The sequence below is a fragment of the Chlorocebus sabaeus genome, chromosome 15 (assembly GCF_047675955.1).
Source record: "Chlorocebus sabaeus isolate Y175 chromosome 15, mChlSab1.0.hap1, whole genome shotgun sequence".
Taxonomy (NCBI): domain Eukaryota; kingdom Metazoa; phylum Chordata; class Mammalia; order Primates; family Cercopithecidae; genus Chlorocebus; species Chlorocebus sabaeus.
This window is the reverse complement of record NC_132918.1, coordinates 18,707,402-18,726,364: the sequence shown is the minus strand read 5'-3', so window position 1 is coordinate 18,726,364 and position 18,963 is coordinate 18,707,402. Positions and strand designations below refer to the sequence as shown.

At 39.8% G+C, this 18,963-nt stretch overlaps 1 protein-coding gene across 6 annotated transcripts in view; it reads right to left on the bottom strand.

The window, feature by feature from the left end:
- TNIK (TRAF2 and NCK interacting kinase) overlaps nucleotides 1–18,963 on the bottom strand; it is a 395,124-nt gene that overhangs the window by 16,757 nt on the left and 359,404 nt on the right. For all 6 annotated transcript variants that reach the window (XM_007972103.3, XM_007972104.3, XM_007972105.3 and 3 more), the window contains 6 exons: nucleotides 17,461–17,590; nucleotides 10,919–11,080; nucleotides 8,718–8,829; nucleotides 7,740–7,910; nucleotides 5,831–5,974; nucleotides 3,001–3,135 (listed from right to left, as the gene is read on the bottom strand). In XM_007972103.3, coding sequence (XP_007970294.1) covers nucleotides 3,001–3,135; nucleotides 5,831–5,974; nucleotides 7,740–7,910; nucleotides 8,718–8,829; nucleotides 10,919–11,080; nucleotides 17,461–17,590 — 854 coding nt within the window. The remainder of the gene's footprint in view (nucleotides 1–3,000; nucleotides 3,136–5,830; nucleotides 5,975–7,739; nucleotides 7,911–8,717; nucleotides 8,830–10,918; nucleotides 11,081–17,460; nucleotides 17,591–18,963) is intronic.

Here is an 18,963-nt window from a genome sequence, read left to right as displayed (position 1 = left end):
TCTTGTATTCTGTCTTCAATACTTTCCTCTCCTTTCATTTCTTATTTTCTAAAACTCACATTACTTAGATTTTGAACCACTTGGATTGATCTTTTTATTTCTTATATTTTCTCTGCTTTGCTTTTTCTTCTACTCTTTAGGAGAATTTCTTATCTTCTAACACTTTTATTACATTTTTTATTTCTGCCGATACCTTTTTTTTTTTTTAATTTATTTATTATTATTATACTTTAAGTTGTAGGGTACATGTGCACAACGTGCAGGTTTGTTACATATGTATACTTGTGCCATGTTGGTGTGCTGCACCCATCAACTCGTCATTTACATCAGGTATAACTCCCAATGCAATCCCTCCCCCCTCCCCCCTCCCCATGATAGGCCCCGGTGTGTGATGTTCCCCTTCCCGAGTCCAAGTGATCTCATTGTTCAGTTCCCACCTATGAGTGAAAACATGCGGTGTTTGGTTTTCTGTTCTAGTGATAGTTTGCTAAGAATGATGGTTTCCAGCTCCATCCATGTCCCTACAAAGGACACAAACTCATCCTTTTTTATGGCTGCATAGTATTCCATGGTGTATATGTGCCACATTTTCTTAATCCAATCTGTCACTGATGGACATTTGGGTTGATTCCAAGTCTTTGCTATTGTGAACAGTGCTGCAATAAACATACGTGTGCATGTGTCTTTATAGCAGCATAATTTATAATCCTTTGGGTATATACCCAGTAATGGGATGGCTGGGTCATATGGTACATCTAGTTCTAGATCCTTGAGGAATCGCCATACTGTTTTCCATAATGGTTGAACTAGTTTACAATCCCACCAACAGTGTAAAAGTGTTCCTATTTCTCCACATCCTCTCCAGCACCTGTTGTTTCCTGACTTTTGAATGATCGCCATTCTAACTGGTGTGAGATGGTATCTCATTGTGGTTTTGATTTGCATTTCTCTGATGGCCAGTGATGATGAGCATTTTTTCATGTGTCTGTTGGCTGTATGAATGTCTTCTTTTGAGAAATGTCTGTTCATATCCTTTGCCCACTTTTGGATGGGGTTGTTTGTTTTTTTCTTGTAAATTTGTTTGAGTTCTTTGTAGGTTCTGGATATTAGCCCTTTGTCAGATGAGTAGATTGCAAAAATTTTCTCCCATTCTGTAGGTTGCCTGTTCACTCTGATGGTAGTTTCTTTTGCTGTGCAGAAACTCTTTAGTTTAATGAGATCCCCTTTGTCAATTTCGGCTTTTGCTGCCGTTGCTTTTGGTGTTTTAGACATGAAGTCTTTGCCCATGCCTATGTCCTGAATGGTACTACCTAGGTTTTCCTCTAGGATTTTTATGATATTAGGTCTAACATTTAAGTCTCTAATCCATCTTGAATTAATTTTCGTATAAGGAGTAAGGAAAGGATCCAGTTTCAGCTTTCTACTTATGGCTAGCCAATTTTCCCAGCACCATTTATTAAATAGGGAATCCTTTCCCCATTTCTTGTTTCTCTCAGGTTTGTCAAAGATCAGATGGCTGTAGATGTGTGGTATTATTTCTGAGGACTCTGTTCTGTTCCATTGGTCTATATCTCTGTTTTGGTACCAGTACCATGCTGTTTTGGTTACTGTAGCCTTGTAGTATAGTTTGAAGTCAGGTAGCGTGATGCCTCCAGCTTTGTTCTTTTGACTTAGGATTGTCTTGGAGATGCGGGCTCTTTTTTGGTTCCATATGAACTTTAAAGCAGTTTTTTCCAATTCTGTGAAGAAGCTCATTGGTAGCTTGATGGGGATGGCACTGAATCCATAAATTACCTTGGGCAGTATGGCCATTTTCACGATATTGATTCTTCCTATCCATGAGCATGGTATGTTCTTCCATTTGTTTGTGTCCTCTTTTATTTCACTGAGCAGTGGTTTGTAGTTCTCCTTGAAGAGGTCCTTTTTTTCTTGGTCTCTAAATGACTCCCCCCTACTTTGCTCTACTTTTTTTTTTTTTTAACAGCCCTTTTCTTGTTTTATAGAAAGAAGTTTTCTAATCTCTGTAAAGCTATTATAGTTTCTTGCTTCCTTCCTTTCTTTCTTTTTACATTTTCTTACACTCCTCATTATCCCTGTTTCTTCTAATGTCCTTTCTTTCTGTTTGTTTAGGTTTCCTTCATATTTGTGAATCTCTCCACTCCTTGGTATAGACGGGCTTATCAACTGCTGGGCTTCACTTCAGGGTAGTTAGGCAGCCAGCTTTTTTCATGGCATTTCAAATGTTAGTACCTGTACATCTTTCTGGCCATTTACTTTCTCCAAGACACTTCTTTCATTCTCTTCTTTGGGAGTGTAGGCATCGCTATTTGGGAGCTAAATAGGGGCTAGAGGGATGTGTATGTGTGTGTATTTTCACAGGCATTCCCAGCATCAGATTGGCCGTGCAAACCTTTCATCTTCTGTTGCTGCAGAGGAAGGTAGTGGCCTAACTGCTCAGAGGTGGAGACTGGGTTCTAGAAGACTTGCTGCTCATGAATTTTCTAACAATTCTATTTTCAGTCCCACCTTACACCTCCACTTCCACCTCAGATTCCCCTGGGGCCTTAGTTCCTGGGCCTCTCCGGGTTCTGTTGGATTGATTTTGATCATTTTCCTCACTGCAGCTTCAGAATTCAGAATTTCCTGGTATTCTAAGTCTTTTTCCAGTCACTCAGCTACTCTTTCAAATTCACTGAGAAATTCTCTTCTCTTGGTCCCACTGTCCTCATAGCCTTATGGCATTTTTATTCTTGTCATTTTAATGAGTCTTTGGAAGAAAGTAGATATAAATATTCAAACTGAAGCCTAGGACTTCATCTGAATGCACTCTTTCAATTTCATCAATCTGGCTTTTAAAAAATAATGCTGAAGGTTCCAGCAACATCTGAAGCTGGTCACACATGCATCATCAATCTGATAGAAAAGACTAAGTGAAACCTAACTGAATATGTCTGATTGAGTAAACAGACCAAACTTACAATTCCATGTCTTGAGACTTACCAACTTTATAATGTATACAGCCTTCCAAGTCCCCAACAGTGATCCATCCTTGTTTCTTTTCTACTTCTGGGTCATTATGTAGTATTCTGTTTCTTAACCATGAAAGATAGTAAACTCGTAGCTTATTCTTCTTTCCTGTTGAAATAATAGAGGTTTGATTTCAAATCGCTGTGATAGCTCTCACTCTTTCCTTCCCCACCTCCTTTTATTTTTGTGTGTGTGTGTGTGTGTGTGTGTGTTTGAAGGCCTAATAATCAGTGTCTCCAGCACTTTGTCATTAAAGTGGTGTTTCTGCCAGAACTTATGGTTAAAGTAGCTCTAAGTATTTTAGACACATCACAAAATTATAATGTCTTTATCTTCAGGTGGTTTCTTACTTAAGCATGCTGCTCTTATTCTCTCTTCCCAATGCAAAGCAGTGTCTGCTGAACTTAGTAAGAGTTAACTCTTCAACAGTGGTTGATCAGAGTTCCAGAACATTCTAGATCAATCACATGAAGAAGTATTGACAACTGGGCATTTTGGCACCTGACTTTCCTTCACTGTATAACCTAGTAACAGATGTTAATGAAGACCCTCTTATTTGCCTCTTCTACTAAAGATGACAACTGGTAGTAGTTTTGTTTCACTTAACTAACAAAGTTATTTTAAAAGCAAACAAGAGGATAATATGGGTTCAGAAATTATACTGGACAAGTTTATGGTGCTGAAGTCACTGAAAGGAATACTGAACAAAAATAGAAAAGAAAAAAAAGAATGTGAACTTGAAAACTTAAAGTTCCCTTTGGTAAAGTGATCTTGGAATAAAGAATTCATAGGATGATAAAAAAATATCTAGACAATATTGAAGAGTACACAAGTAGCAAAACCTGATATACTCCATTAGATTATTTGCACCAGATAAAATGTCCATTGGGATGACTCTTGCTGACTAATGATAAATTTAGATCTATGGGTTTTGTTTTTTGGATACTTATTTTTCTTTATCTTAGGCTTTAAAAATGTTTTATTTATTTATTTTTGAGACAAGAGTTTCACTTTTGCCACCAGGGGCGGAGTCCAGTGGCGCGATCTCGGCTCACTGCAACCTCTGCCTCCTGGGTTCAAGCAATTCTCCTGCCTCAGCCTCCCAAATAGCTAGGATTACAGGTGTCCCCGCAGCACGCCCAGCTAATTTTTGTATTTTTAGTAGAGATGGGTTCCACCATGTTGGCCAGGCTGGTCTGGAATTCCTGACCTCAAATGATCCGCCCGCCTTGGCCTCTCCCAAAAAAATGTTTTATATTTTATAGATGAATATATACCAGCAGAAGAGAACTTAGTAAAGCATTGCACATGCATTTGACAGGACAGCGCATTCATCACCTAAACTAAGGGAATCATGGTGTGGTCAATATTCAATTTTGTAACCAAAGGCCTAGAATCCATATTGATCACAGTAGCTAGGATGGACACAAGAGCCAGTGTTTCTTCCTTTCTATGCCAATATGAATCCAATGTTAGTTCAAGAATCTTTTGCTCCTATTTTCATTTTCTACTTTCCCTATCTGTACCTCATGAGAAAAGGAAATGCTTATACTGTTAAGAATGAAGATGTGCCACTAACAACATAATGAAGCCTGAATGTGAATTTTCTGGTTGCATTTCCACTTTTAGTAGGTGACTGGCAGATACGCAGTTTTAATTTTGATTTGGTAGTATAGCAATCAGGAAAGCAATGAACCAGAACAAAATACTACATGGGATTAAACTCAAATGGTAATACAAAAGGAATTTACCTGGTTAACCTTATTTGGGGAGAATAAAAAGAGATGAAACTGAGCATTCAGTGGAAAGGTAAAAGAAAGAGGAGGTTTAGTGACAAGCAAAAGCATTTTGTCAAAATGGAAGTACAGCTGAACTTTCCTCAAAGTTCAAACCAGTATCCCTGTGTTGTCTCTTCATGAAACAATGGCTGAGCATAAATCCATGTTCTCAAACTTGGCTGCACAATGGAAACACGTCAGAAACTTTGAAAGCTCCTGATGCCTAAACCCCACCCCAGAGATTCTGACTCTGGATTTTCACATTTCCCCAGGTGGTTATAAAGTGCAGTAGCAAGCTAGTTCCATACTAGATGGAATGGGAGGGGAAGTGACGGGTGTTACTTGTTAAATTCCTTCAAACACCAAAAAGAAAAAAGAAAAACTTTCAACAAAACTGCCCTCTTTTAGGTTGCATTTTTAACTTGTTACAAGGCCTTCACTGTAGTCTCCATCTCTTTTTTTTTTTTTTTTTTTTTTTTCCCCCTATTTAAGGCTCTTTTTGGGAATCAGAAAGCTACAGAGCATAGCAGTAATGATTCTCACACTCAAATCTTTTTGTAGACTTGATCATCCAGTGTGCCAGCTGCACCTGCCAAAACATCAGTGGACTATAAGCAAGAGAATTTTTAAGGGAAGAGACCAGAGAAATTTCTGCTTACTAAAAGTCCCTCTTGGAAGCCTGCATTTTGATATTCTGTCTGTATGTGGTAATAACTGGAGTGCAGAAACCTTAAAAACATCCGAAGATCCTTGCTGAGTCCTGACAGAGATAAAGAGCTATAAATATATAGCCTTTGTGGCGTGTCTCTGCCTAATTCAGATTTAATGCAGAGGTGAGAGACATTGTTTTGGAGGTCAGAATACCCAGTGTTAAAAAATGTGGGCAACCTCACTCTGGCTATACTGCTATACTTCACTGTCTTGTTTGTTAGCTGGGAAGGGCAGAGCTAACTGTTTCTGCAGAAATGAGGTGGACCCCTTTCCTGCTGTATGGACCTGGGGGACTCATCATCTTAGTAACATACCTGAAATTGTCACAAGGACATTCAGTCCCTCTAGCACATCCATCTGCTGAAATCGCCTCCGGTTGATCAGATTATAGACTTTGCCTTGCCCACTTCGGTCCAAAAGCATCAGGCCATTTTCAGTCCCCACCAGAAGGTTTACACCTGTAAATTTAAGAAGCACCCTAAGACTGACTTTTCACGAACTTTAATCTTCTGCATCAAGAGTCCCTATAAAATCTAAGAAACTGTAACTTGTAAATATATACTAATGGGCAAGTAGGTAAACATAAACTAATGAGTGTAGAAGTTCTGACATAATAATTAAATCATTGTACTTCTGGTAATGAAATTACAGTTTTCTTTTATAAAGTGTTAGCAGCATTCATACATCTAATTATTTACTGCCTAATGCACAGAATCCTTGTCAATAGGAGCCTTAGGCACAGATGTGAAGCTAGCACAATTTGCCTTTATTCCCTTCCTAGAAAAACCACTTCTTTCTTGGATCTCCCTATAAATCTACTTCTCTTCGTCCCCAAGGTTCACCCCACCCCTATGCAGTGATCTCTAGCCTACCTACCTTCAACATACAGTGCAATTTCCATTTCCATACTCCATTGGAATAAAGGCCCTTCCTCCTTCTTGAACCAAAATGTAACTATCTTATGCCCCATGCCCTCAAGTTTTTGCTCTTTTTTAGGGAAATGATAAACCCATTCAAGAGAAGTGTTAATAGCTGGAGAGTCACAGACATACTCACTTTAAGGGACTTCTCAGGTCTCTAAATCTAGTGTAGCCCAACACCCATGCAGTAATCCCTATTACAGAAGTACAGGCAGGTAAGTGGTTTTGTCTGGGTAGTTGTAATCCTAAAAATGTATTGCTAGGGAAATTTATCATCCACCCCTCAACACACACATACATTGAGAGGCTCATTGTGCACTGTACTTTATTCACGAACATGTAACTCTCTAACTTCTCTTACTTCTTGTACTTCTATCTTCTGATCAACACAAATGTCTGCTTTTTTGTCCACATATTAATCCTTTCAGTATTAAATGTGGCTATCTTGTTCTCTTCTGTCTCTTCTCCAGAGGACAGAGCCTCTATCATGAAATGGTTCCTAGGCTTCACACTCTTCCCCACTAACATCTCAAATGCTTTCAGCCTTTTAAAATTATGGTTCCCCAATCCAACCCTAGTATTTTCAATGGGTACATAGGGGACATGTCCTTCCTTAATCTGTATGAGATGTTTATAGTAACACAAACCAAGATTTTGATAGAATCTCATCATGCCTCTCCTGAGTTCGAGGTCCGCTAAAACCTGCAGATCTTTTTCACAAGAAACGCAGACTGATGCTTTAAACTAAAAGGGAAGGTTCATTAAATTAGTTGTTGTTCTTTTCAAGTTTTATCTTGTTATTGCTAGGGTTATGACCTTGTGTAATTCACAAAATACTCTGGGCTGATTTTTCAGCTTGAAATAAAAGTTTATGCCATTATTTATGCTTGTATTCCCCTTGCAAGATGTGGTATGGATCACGGAGAATGAACATGGGGTATATCACGAAGTGCCAGACACAAATCACCTCTGATCAGATTATAGACTTTGCCTTGCCCACTTATTGTATTAAGTGGTAGCTAGTTCTCTTCTTGGCTTTAGCCTATCACTATTGTGTGACAAGGTTGCTCTGAATCTAATCTCGTCATCCTGGCTAGTAGGGTATCAGCTATTTCAACATATAAAACTCCTTTTGGTCTCTCCTGAGGTCAAGATAGTCCCAAGTTAGGACTCTAATACCCATGATTCAACCAGTGTTCTTTTGATGACAAGATCCACAGGCTTTTAATGTTTGAGGGTCAGTTCATTAATGAGTGTTTTTTTTTTTTTTTTTTTTTTTAAATAAAAAAAAGCACCAACGTACCCCACAGAGCTGCACAAAGTATTTCTGAGTTGAATCGTTTCTTGTATTTTCTGATTTCTGGTGTGTCACTGTGAGGCCGAATGTTGGTTGGGTTTACGTTTACCACGGAAATTTTTCTTGCTTCATTGAGTTTGGCCTGTTCTTGCCTAAGAAGTTCGCTAGTAAACAGAGCTTTGAGAAAAAGAATCAGAGAAGTCAGTGGCATCTTAAAAGATAACCTATGGAGATGTGGAGATGGGGCTTCAAAACACTATGATTTCTCCTTGTTTGGTTTGAATTATAGTAAAGGCAAGGAAACTCTGAAACTCTCCTTATTTTACACTTTTTTTTTTTTGTTTTAGTAGAATAAAGTATAACTCATTCATCAAAGCAATCTTTTATTCATTAGCAAAATAGGCTTATAAACACTACTTGCAGAGTTTAGAAAGTCCCAAATTAAATACACCATCCCCACTCTTGTAATATGGGCAAAAAAGATCTACTTTTTAAAATTCCAGATTATCAATTGAAAAACTGTCCTAAGCTGACTTTGATGATCAATTACTTGAAAAAGGTTAGAAAGCAAGATTCTCCTTTAAATCAGCCAGATCTTTGTGGTGGGACACACACACCTAGAAGTCAACACAATGTACCATCTACTTATTAAGTGCCTAATATGTGTAAAACATTGTACCCAGAAATTGTTTTGGGGAAACATTTGGTTATGTTCAGAGATCACTGACGAACAGCTTTTCCTAGGGTCCCTATGTCCCCCTGGGTCTGCCAGAAATGAAATAGAAGAGATGGGGAAAAAAAATGGAAAGTAATAAATTTGTTTTAGGAGCCCTACAGAAATAATAATTTTTAAAAGTCTTCCTTTTAAGACAGGACCTAAGCAGTAATCGGCTTAACTACTGAACTGAGGATTAATTTCCTTATCAGGTCATACCAGAAATGAAGACAAAGCTGTTTTTAAAACACTGAGCCCTTCTTGCTTACCTGCGGCTGATGATTCCTCATCTTCTTCATCTTCATCAGTGGGAGATGTCTGGTATACTCTGGGGTCCACAAAAGGGGTGAATGAGGCTTTGGTGCTGCTCCCCATGCCATACTAATCAATAAACAAGAAGATTAAGAAGAGCAGATAAATACTGCAGGAATAAACAATGCTAACAATACTGTGCTTGGGCTATAAAATGATCACAGATTCTTCAGGGTATTCAGGTGTTCACATTCTAGCACCCTAGTCAGTACATGCCTGTCTCTAGCTTCTTCTGGTATTGATTATGCACTAGCCATTGTGCATTTGTAGGACTTCGTTAATTATCAGACTGCAAGAATTGCAGTGAGAAAATTACATTTTGGACCACATGTGGTACCTTAAAGTCTGTAAGATCACTGTTGTGACAGAGCTTACCTCTCCCTTTCAGTAAAAGCAATCTCCTATATTGACCACATGATCAATATGAAAGGCTCACACAATTGGCAATAAACTAAGTAAGGAAGCCTCCACAGCAGCACTTTATCCTGAACACAGAGTCAAGCCAAGGGACTTTCTCTTGGGGAGGAGAGCTTTGAGCTCTTCTACTCTGGCCTGGCGATGCAAGCGAATTGGTGTTGGCTCCAAAAGCTTTAAAATCCTTAATTCAGGGATGATTTTATGCTGGAATTGAAGATATTTCATTCCCATGATAGTTTCCTTAAAAGAATAATTACATTTACATCATTATTTAGGGACTTTATGAGTATATTAGGTTTGTGAGCAATGTACCTTGAAGGCTTACTTTAAAAAGGAATCTTGGGCTTGAATGGCACCATGAAAACATGATGTCAGAAGTAAATGAGGGAACAGTAAACTCAATATCAGGGTTTCATGTCACAATATTCTAAATCTGAGTTTTGCTGAATAAGCTACAATGTCAGTCATGTCCATTCCTTCTTGTCCTTTCACATCACAAACACATCTGTATTCAACATAATAAGCACATCTTTTTTGGATAAATATCTTTAACTAAAGGTTGTTTCACTTTAGTTTTACTTTTAGAGTTTTATTTAAAAATAAAACCACCATCCAAGACCTCTAAACATGTAAGGAGAAAACCACAAAGATCTAATCTGATTTAATTCAAGATTTTTCTCTCCATCCTATGAAACCAAAACCATTTCATCCTCCTCAAGGTAGAATTCCCCCTACCAAATAGATCACTTTCACATACATGTTCACTTTTGCTCTTTAGAAGATGTCTGTGAAAGAGGTAGGGCAGGCAGTAACATTTCCACATAGAGCTGGGGTAGCAGCAGAATTTGAACCAGGGTTCAATCTTATGGGATCCTCCTTTGCACCAAGAGAGGTGTTCAGGCAGAAAATGCCCACACAGCATGAAGTTACAATAAGATGCTGTGCTTTGCAATATACCACTGTGTTCTTTTCCTTGGGGTATGCAAAGCTCATCTACTCTATAACTTTATAATTCAAAGGGTGCATCATAAAAACTTAGTGTGTGGAAAATGTCAAAAATAACAGTACATGTGCTTTATAAACACATTTAGGACCTTACGTGTGATTGACAAGACTATTAATGAAACATGACCACACACTGTGAACTCATCCAACTGGTGTCAGTCATCAGCGTCTATGGGCACTACCTGCAGATTGTGTTTATTCAGACTTTTTCCTGGGACTGTTTCTATACAGGAAAGGTAATACCTAGTTTCTTCATTCTCACACAACTTTGAATTTATGAAGATGAACACTTTAAGAACTTATCTATTTATTAAATTTTATTTTTCATAAACAAATCATTTAAACTGTTTTATTTAAGTCATACTTAGTTTGACTAAATTAATGCAAATATAAACCTCAACTGTTGTCCTTGAAATCTGTATAGCCTGAAGTTTCGAGTTCTGGTCTTAGATCTGTCACAAACCAGCCGTGTGTCTTGGACAAGTCACTCAACCTCTATGAACCTCAGTATACTCATCTGGAGAAACAAGTATTGGTTCAGACGGTATCTGAGAACTTTTCACTGTTCTGCTTCCATGATTTCTCCATTTGAGTACCTGCACAGGCAGCTCTATAGTAGAAACCAACCAAACACGTTTCAAGGAGCTTGGTGAAGCCTCATTCTTGAAGAGATCATGGTTTTAGAACCCCAGGAAGGAGAGCAGAACTGTCATGCCAGCTGTTGCCCAGCACCTACTTCAGTCCCAGAGTCCATCTCCTGGGAATGGGTTGAGACGCGCCCCAGTCCCTCCGTCGGGGTTCCAGCTGGAGAATGGCTCTGCTGCACCAGGTCAGGGAGGTTGATGTGGCCAGCAAAGCCATTGCTGTCACTGTGGCCAGATCGCTTCTCTCCAGACGTCTGAGGGAGCACAGCATGTGAGAGGAGTTAGAGAGGGGGGAAAAAGGCCAAAGAGTGACATCAGCCCTTACACAGCATAGGCATACGGGGCTCCAAATAGACCCGCTAGGGTGCGAGAAGGCGATATTCAAATTTCTATTTTACTTAAGAAAACAAAAAAGAAAGTAAGCTTTGCCAATATTTGGTTTATCGATTGAGCCTGAAGCCTTACGTTGCTGCATGAGGTATAGACAGTGGTCACATATGGCATGGGGTCCCATGTACAGAGGGAGACGCTACAAAAGGGAGGGACTGAGCAGGGCCCACACTTGTAAACTCTTTTGTAGTGCTTGTGCTGTATGTACCTGCCACTTAATTATATTTACAGATCATATTACCAGGTTATAATGAAACAAACCCACACAACAGAGAAATGACCTAAAATGTTGCTGAAAAGAAGCAGTGTGTGTGGAGTACTCCAAGAAAGTGCAGAGACCATACTTAACTCACGGGGCTCTTTGTCATTCACAAGGTCAAAACAATGATTAACTAATCAGACCTGACAGGAGTTCCAAATATATTGACATGATCTAGAATACTATTTGAAAATATGGATTTACAACTACTATCTACATAAATGTTTAATGTCTCATAAAGAACTATGATGTAGGCAGTAACAAAATAAAGTCATTATAACTAGCAAAGCATTTGAAACATCACTTCTAGTAACCCTTTTTAATGTCCTTTAAAGTTTTTTTTTTTTTTGAGATGGAGTCTCGCTCTGTCACTGAGGCCGGAGTGCAGTGGCATGATCTTGGCTCCCTGCAACCTCTGCATCCCAGGTTCAAGCAGTTCTCCTGCCTCAGCCTCCTGAGTAGCTGGGATTACAGGCACGTGCCACCACGCCTGGCTAATTTTTGTATTTTTAGTAGAGATGGGGTTTCACCATGTTGGTCAGGCTGGTATTGAACTCCTGACCTTGTGATCTGCCCGCCTCAGCCTCCCAAAGTGCTGGGATTACAGGTGTGAACCACCTTGCCTGGCCAAAGGTATTTTATAATGTACATAATGTTAGTGCAGTAGAAAAAAATGTATGATTTGTGAATAAATACACTGTATTAGGTGAGATGCTCTATAGTTTTTACTGATAGGATTACATGACCTAACAAGTTTGGAAGCCATTGCTCTGGAGAGCAGTCTCTGCCAAAAAATCCCAGGGAGGAAAGGCAGGATTAAAAGACAACTCTGGTTTCCAAAAGCCAGTGCCCACATTGTAGGCCTGACTAGTGTTGCACTTTTTAACTTTTCTGCAACTGGCTCACTGAGGATTCTTAGAGCAGATCTGATTAAGTAATGATTTCCCTCTCTGCCTTTTCTTTCATTCATTCATTGACCCAAAATTTTTTAGTTCCTACTAAATGTAAAGCATTCTACTGAACATGGAACAGCTGGGAACAAAGCAAGCACATTCCCTACCCTCTTGGGGGCTGGCATGTGCAAGGTTTCATGCTGTTTCTTTGACCATCTCACCAGTCTGGCTTTTTATTTCTGGAGCTTGTCATGGATTTACAATTACAGCTCTGCACCTGCCTCTGGCTGGAAGTGAAAGGAGGCACTTCTTTTTTTTCCTTTTTTCCTGTTTAGATGAAACAGACTCCCAAGCTCCTGTAATGGTGCATGTAATTGATGTTTCAGGAAGTTTGAGAGAGAACTGGAAAGCCTAGTGTCCTCTATGTTTCTTGGCAACCTGCTCCTGGACTACGAGCTGTCCTGGAGAGGGTTATTTTCTGGATTCATTTTGTCACAGTGGCCATCAGTAGCGTGTATTAGTGCCTATTCTCAGAGCTGAGCATTTCCTTTTCTAAATGACATTTAGGAAGTTCAGTCCTAATACATCTTATTGTGTGCTATTTTATGTGTACTGGGCAGTTTCTCCTTTAACTTCTGTTCAAATACTGAAAAACTTTTAAACACAAACTTCTCTTTAGCATAAATCACATGTCATCTCTTTAGAAATTTTTGGCTTCTCTTGTATCAGCAGCACTCTTTCTCAAGCCAAAAACTGATGCAGACACACTAGTTATCAAAGAAAGACTCAGAGAGGCTAACAAAGGGAAGTGGCTCAGATGGTGAGAAGCTTAAAGGAATCCTGTAGTATGCTCTGAATCTGCCCACTTCTGAGTCATCACCTTTTTATTCACTCCACCAGCACCTTCTTATTAAACACTTCCTGTGTGCCAAGTACTGCACTGGAAACACAAAGACAGATGTGCAACACCCTTAAGAACCTCATTAACAGAACCTCAATAATATCTCATCTTTATCTCTCACCATTCCTGTGGGGATTGGCACAAAGATGTTCCATGTACCAACACATGCCAAGTACTGCGCTAAACACTTTATATATGACATTCCATCAGTTATCTTGCCCTGAGTGACAGGGTTCTAAGTGTTTTGAACCTAGCTGTCCTGTGGCAGAGCCCAGGTGCTCTGGGATGCACTGTTGTATTAGGGGCCTACTCCTGGTCACAGCTGATTGAATCAGGGGTGGATGCCTGAGCCAAGAGGGACCAGATTCCCCCTGGAATTCAATATTAAGCCCTAGAGACATGGGTCAGTTTCTGCTGGCAGCTGAACGGGGATGTGGTGAATAGCTTTCAAGGGAGGAACTGGAGAAGTGAGAGCAGGAGCACGCAGAGGGAGAGAAAGCTCCTCTATGAAGAGAGAAAAGAACAAAGGAGAAAGTGGAAGAAAGCAGAGATTAGGGTAAGGAGAGACAGGCAGCAAGAGAGCCAGAGACATGCACATGAGAAGCTGCCTGAGCTCTTGTCTGTCCCAGTCCTTCAAAGAGGCTCAGCTCACTTTTACCTTTGGGTTCCTTCCATGAAACACCCTAAATCTTCCTTTACTCCTCTATTTCTGATACCTACCCTCTCCCCACTTAATTTTTTTTTTTTTTTTTTTTTTTTGCTGTATTAAGTGGGTTCTTTTACTCATTACTTGTAACCATAAGAACCTTCATGATGACAAGCTAGTATTCTGGTTCAGAGAGGAGGATCAACACTGAAGAGATATCAGCTGATACCAGGAAGGTGCTGTGGATGAAGGTCCATGGAGTCCCAGTAGAGGCTTGTAGGAAATAAGGAAGATTGAGAACAGGGACCTGCTTGGTGAAGTGTAGGCAGCAGTGGAGAATGCAAAATACCTCTTCCAGCAGATGAGCTTCCATTCACAAATGGCAGCTCACAGCCAGTGTGGTATATTCTAGAAGTGAGTAGAAAGTGGTCCTATGGGGCTCTAGGATAGGGATAGGTAGAACCACAGGGGTAAGGGTATGCACTACAAGGGGAAATTTGTGCATCTGACAAGATCATGAGTGTTAGAGCAGTATCTTCTTACAGAATCGTCTAGTCCACTCCATGACAGTGACAAGTGGAGTGAGCCCTCCTATAGTTCATCCTGGAGAAACGTACTAATGGCACCGTATAAGCTAAATCTTATTACAATGAGTTTTTATTTTATGTTCTTACTTTGTCAGGGATAAACTTTAACCTGCATTTATCTTGTTTCAACATGTACTTTTGGTAATTTTCAGCCCAAGGTTTGATGATGGTTACTTTTATGTGTCAACTTGACTAGGCCATGGGGTGCCTAGGTTAAACATTTTTTCTGGTGTATCTGTAAATGTTTCTGGATGCAGTTCGCATTTCGTTGGTGGACTCAGTGAAGTAGATTGCCCTTTCCAAGTTGGACGGGCATCATCTAATCTGCTGGAGGCCTGAACAAAACAAAAGGCAGAAGAAGAAGGAATTTTCTCCCTCTTTTTCTTCTGCACTGGTTGAAGTGGGACATTTCATCTCATCTTCACCCAGCTTCCAACTGGGATTTACACCAACAGCTTCCCTGGGTCTCCAGCTTGCAGACAGCAGATCATGGGACTTCTCAGCCTCCATATCATATAGGCTACATCCTCACAATAAAGCAGTCTCTCGGCTGGGCGTGGTGACTCACGCCTGTAATCCCAGCATTTTGGGAGGTCAAGCGGGGGCGGATTGTCTAAGCTCAGAAGTTTGAGACCAGCCTGGGCAACACAGTGAAACCCCGTCTCTACTAAAATACAAAAATTTAGCTGGGCATGTGCCTGTAGTCCCAGCTACTCGGGAGGCTGAGGCAGGGGAATTGCTTGAACCCGGGAGGCGGAGGTTGCAGTGAGACAAGATTGCACCACTGTACTCCAGCCTGGGGGACAGAGCAAGACTCCGTCTCCAAAAAATTAAAATAAAATAAAATAAAAAGATAAAATAAAGCAGTCTCTCTCTCTCTGTGTATATATATGTAAATATTCTGTTTCTCTGGAGAACCGCAACTAATACAGTTTGTTATTTAAAAAACCCACATTTGAGGAAGGCAGAATTGGAAATTGAGAGGACAAACAGATTTTGGGTTCCTTACTAGATCAAATTCCTATAAGACACTGGCAAATGCTATTTTCTTTCTTTCTTTTTCTTTTGTTTTAAGACAGAGTCTCGCTCTGTTGCCCAGGCTGGAGTGCAGTGGCACGATATCCACTCACTGCAGCCTCCTCCTCCCGGGTTCACGTCATTCTCCTGCCTCAGCCTCCCGAGTAGCTGGGACTACAGGCGCCCGCCACCACGCCTGGCTAATTTTTTGTATTTTTAGTAGAGATGGGGTTTCACTGTGTTAGCCAGGATGGTCTCAATCTCCTGACCTTGTGGTCTGCCCACCTCGGCCTCCCAAAGTGCTGGTATTACAGGCATGAGCCACCGTGCCCGGCTGCAAATGCTATTTTCAGAGTGACAGGTTGTGGTCATAGAATACTGGAGTGCTATAAATAACATGGAGCCATTTGGATGTGGCTGGCAATGAACTGAAAATGTGGCTCCAAATGTCTACTTGGAGTTATTTACCATGTCATAAAGACTCAAGCAAATTTTAAGCCACATTAGAAATCGGAGTCCTTTTATCAGGAGTCAAACAGCAACTCACTCCAGAACATTCTCCCTCATGTTTTCCTAAGTGGTAAGTTATAGGGATAGAAACCTTCTATACTTCCATTGAAATTATCCATTAACCACATTAAGAGATTTATATACCAGCACTACACAGTGTCAATTTCAGCAGCCAAGTCCATTTTTTCATTTCAGGCATATGTGAAAGGACTCTTTAAAGGCTACTTGAAAGATTCGACAAGGCCATAAAATGAAATTCTAGCAAGTTGCTTTGTGAACTAGTCTTTCAGTTATAGCCCCACTGCCAATTATTATTTCAAAGGCCTTATTCATCTCAAAACTACAGTTCCTTTCTTTCTTACAAAAGTGAGATGCCCTTTGCCTTTCTGGAGAGCAAAGTCTGCTATTAGAATTTCCCAACTCTGTCCTGGCTGAAGAGGAAAAACAGATGACATATGTTTATGTTTCAGAGGGAGGACTGGATGGTGATAACAAGTAAAAGGAGAATTCATTTCTGAGAAGAGAGTGAAATAAAATAAAATGGTTAACATTTATTGAATGCTTAATTTACTAACTCAATATCCTCAACCATCTTATAAGTTGTATACTATTATTTATAAAATTTTATAGATGGATGCAGGGAGAGGTCAGGTAACATGTGCCCAATGTTCTCAGCCATTTCTTTCCTTTCAAGTAAATATCTGCACTCAAACTTGCATGGTGATGATGAAGTGAAAAAGAAGAAAATACTGATTTTAATTTGTCAGGGTCTTTCTGGTTAGCATGGACACAGTGGGGAGTTACTGCATGTCAGAAGGACAGATGAAAGGGAACATGTGCCACCCCCAAAATGAAATGATGTTCCTAGAGTTTTAAAAAGAATTCAACCAAAGTGCCAAGGTACATTTTTAAAGTAGATCTGCATATTTCTTTGTTCTTTCAATAAAATAACTTAATGGTTGTTTTAATGTTAATTTAACTAGATAAGATGATATCATCATTTCTTGGAACCATTGAGCATTTTTTATACAAAATCCACAAAGATAAAACCATGGGCAGAAGAGACATAACAAGGCCAGTGATGCTATTCAGAGAGATCATTCATTTCTGTTTTCCTGTTGTAGGAAACATCTGAGTTTGCAATTTTATATCCTCAGGCCCAAATTCTATATTCTGATTTGCATAGCTCCTACTTTCCTACTGAAGAATTTGCACTAATGTAATTAAGTCACACTGCCAAAGCTTAGAAGAATACAGGAAAGAAGGCAGCAGACAATTAAAATCACTCAACTATTTAGAAGCACAGGTCCTCCCTCCCCCAGTAATTCCCCATACTTAAAATACATGTCATAGGCATTCTCTGTGAAAGCTTTAATGTAAAAACCACTTAAGAAATGGCATTTCCTCTACACAGGTTTTATACCAACTTACCTCTCTGATCATCAAGGTTCCTTCTCTTGAAATACTGCCACTGAAAGTGTCTGCATGAGAGGTCTCTAGCCCATGCGTCCCCACCATTCCCACATTGTACTGCTCGTTGCTCCCTGGAGCTCCTGTTGGTCTGAGATGAGAAGGAACAACATTCATGGCAATGTAGCTTTAGGAAACATCTGTTTCCTGTCCATATTCATTATTCGTGTTATGGTAAAATATACATTTTAATAACATAAAATTTACCATTGTACCAATTTTAAGTGTACATGTCAGTGGTCTTAAGCACATCTCATATTAATTTTAATGTTTGCTGATGTCTGGACTGGCCCCACTTTTGCAGTAGCCCCTCTTGACCTATTCTCTGCCCAGTAGCCAGACTGAGCAAGTGTTTGGCTTTACATGGAAAAAACACTGAAGTTGGCACCAGGAGTCACCAGGCTCTGCATGATCTCCCCTGACCCCCACCTCCTTCTTTGAGCAGCAGACAACCTGACCTGCTTTTATACATCCTGTTCCCTCTGCCTGGAAAGCTCTTTCCACTCTGGCCTTGGTTGGTTCCCTCTCATTCATCCTACATGATGCTTTCTGTGAGAAGTCTGCTTTTATCACCTATCTCTTATCCCAACAGCCCCTCTCCTTTTCTCTTCACCCTTTTTCCTTAATAGTTCTCATCACAATTTGCAATTATCTTTTGAATTCTCTCTTTCTCCTTCCCTCTCGTTGCTTGTGAGGGCAAAATCCTTATTATTATCATTATTATTACCCAGTACCCAGCCTAGAGTTGTCACTTACTAGGAATGCAAAAAATAATCATTAGATCCATGGGCTTTATGCTTGTATAAATAAGAAATATCTACTAAGAACATTCTGGCTTATTGGGGCATCCATAAACTAGGGGCTTTAACTTAAACAACATTCAGCCTCTGTAATCATCCTGCATGGTGGCATATTTATTTTCAGTTCTTTTCTTGCTATCGTGTTTACAGTATAATGAGAGAAGGTAACAGGATCTCAACATACTCCCTGAGAACACAGACTGATGTTTCCTGTGTCCTGTAGCACACAGCACAGTGCCAGGGCTCAAAAAGTGATGACTGACTGCCCATAGTGAGCTTCACTCTCATCAGGAGTGCCTCATTTGCATGACACAGAATTTCTCTGATTTAGGAGCTCAGGGGAATTGAGAATCGCACAGGTCATGCGGCTCAACCACAGGTTAAGGTTGGTACAACATGGCTTCTGGAAGAAGGATTTTGGTTGTTAATGCGATACTTGCTGTTCTCCTTTTGTAGCATCTGCCTCTCTTTTAAAGTGGGTTTTCTAAAAATAGGAAAGTTATCAAGGCTTATTTCTCTCTAGGCATATTAATTGCAACTTATATCATTTTGTTCTTTTATTTTCATTGTTACTTATATATTTAAAAATATCTCTGGCCTCTTGGATCTTATGTAAGTCCAAAGAATTACTAGAATCTTCCATCTAAGAAACAAGAAATACACA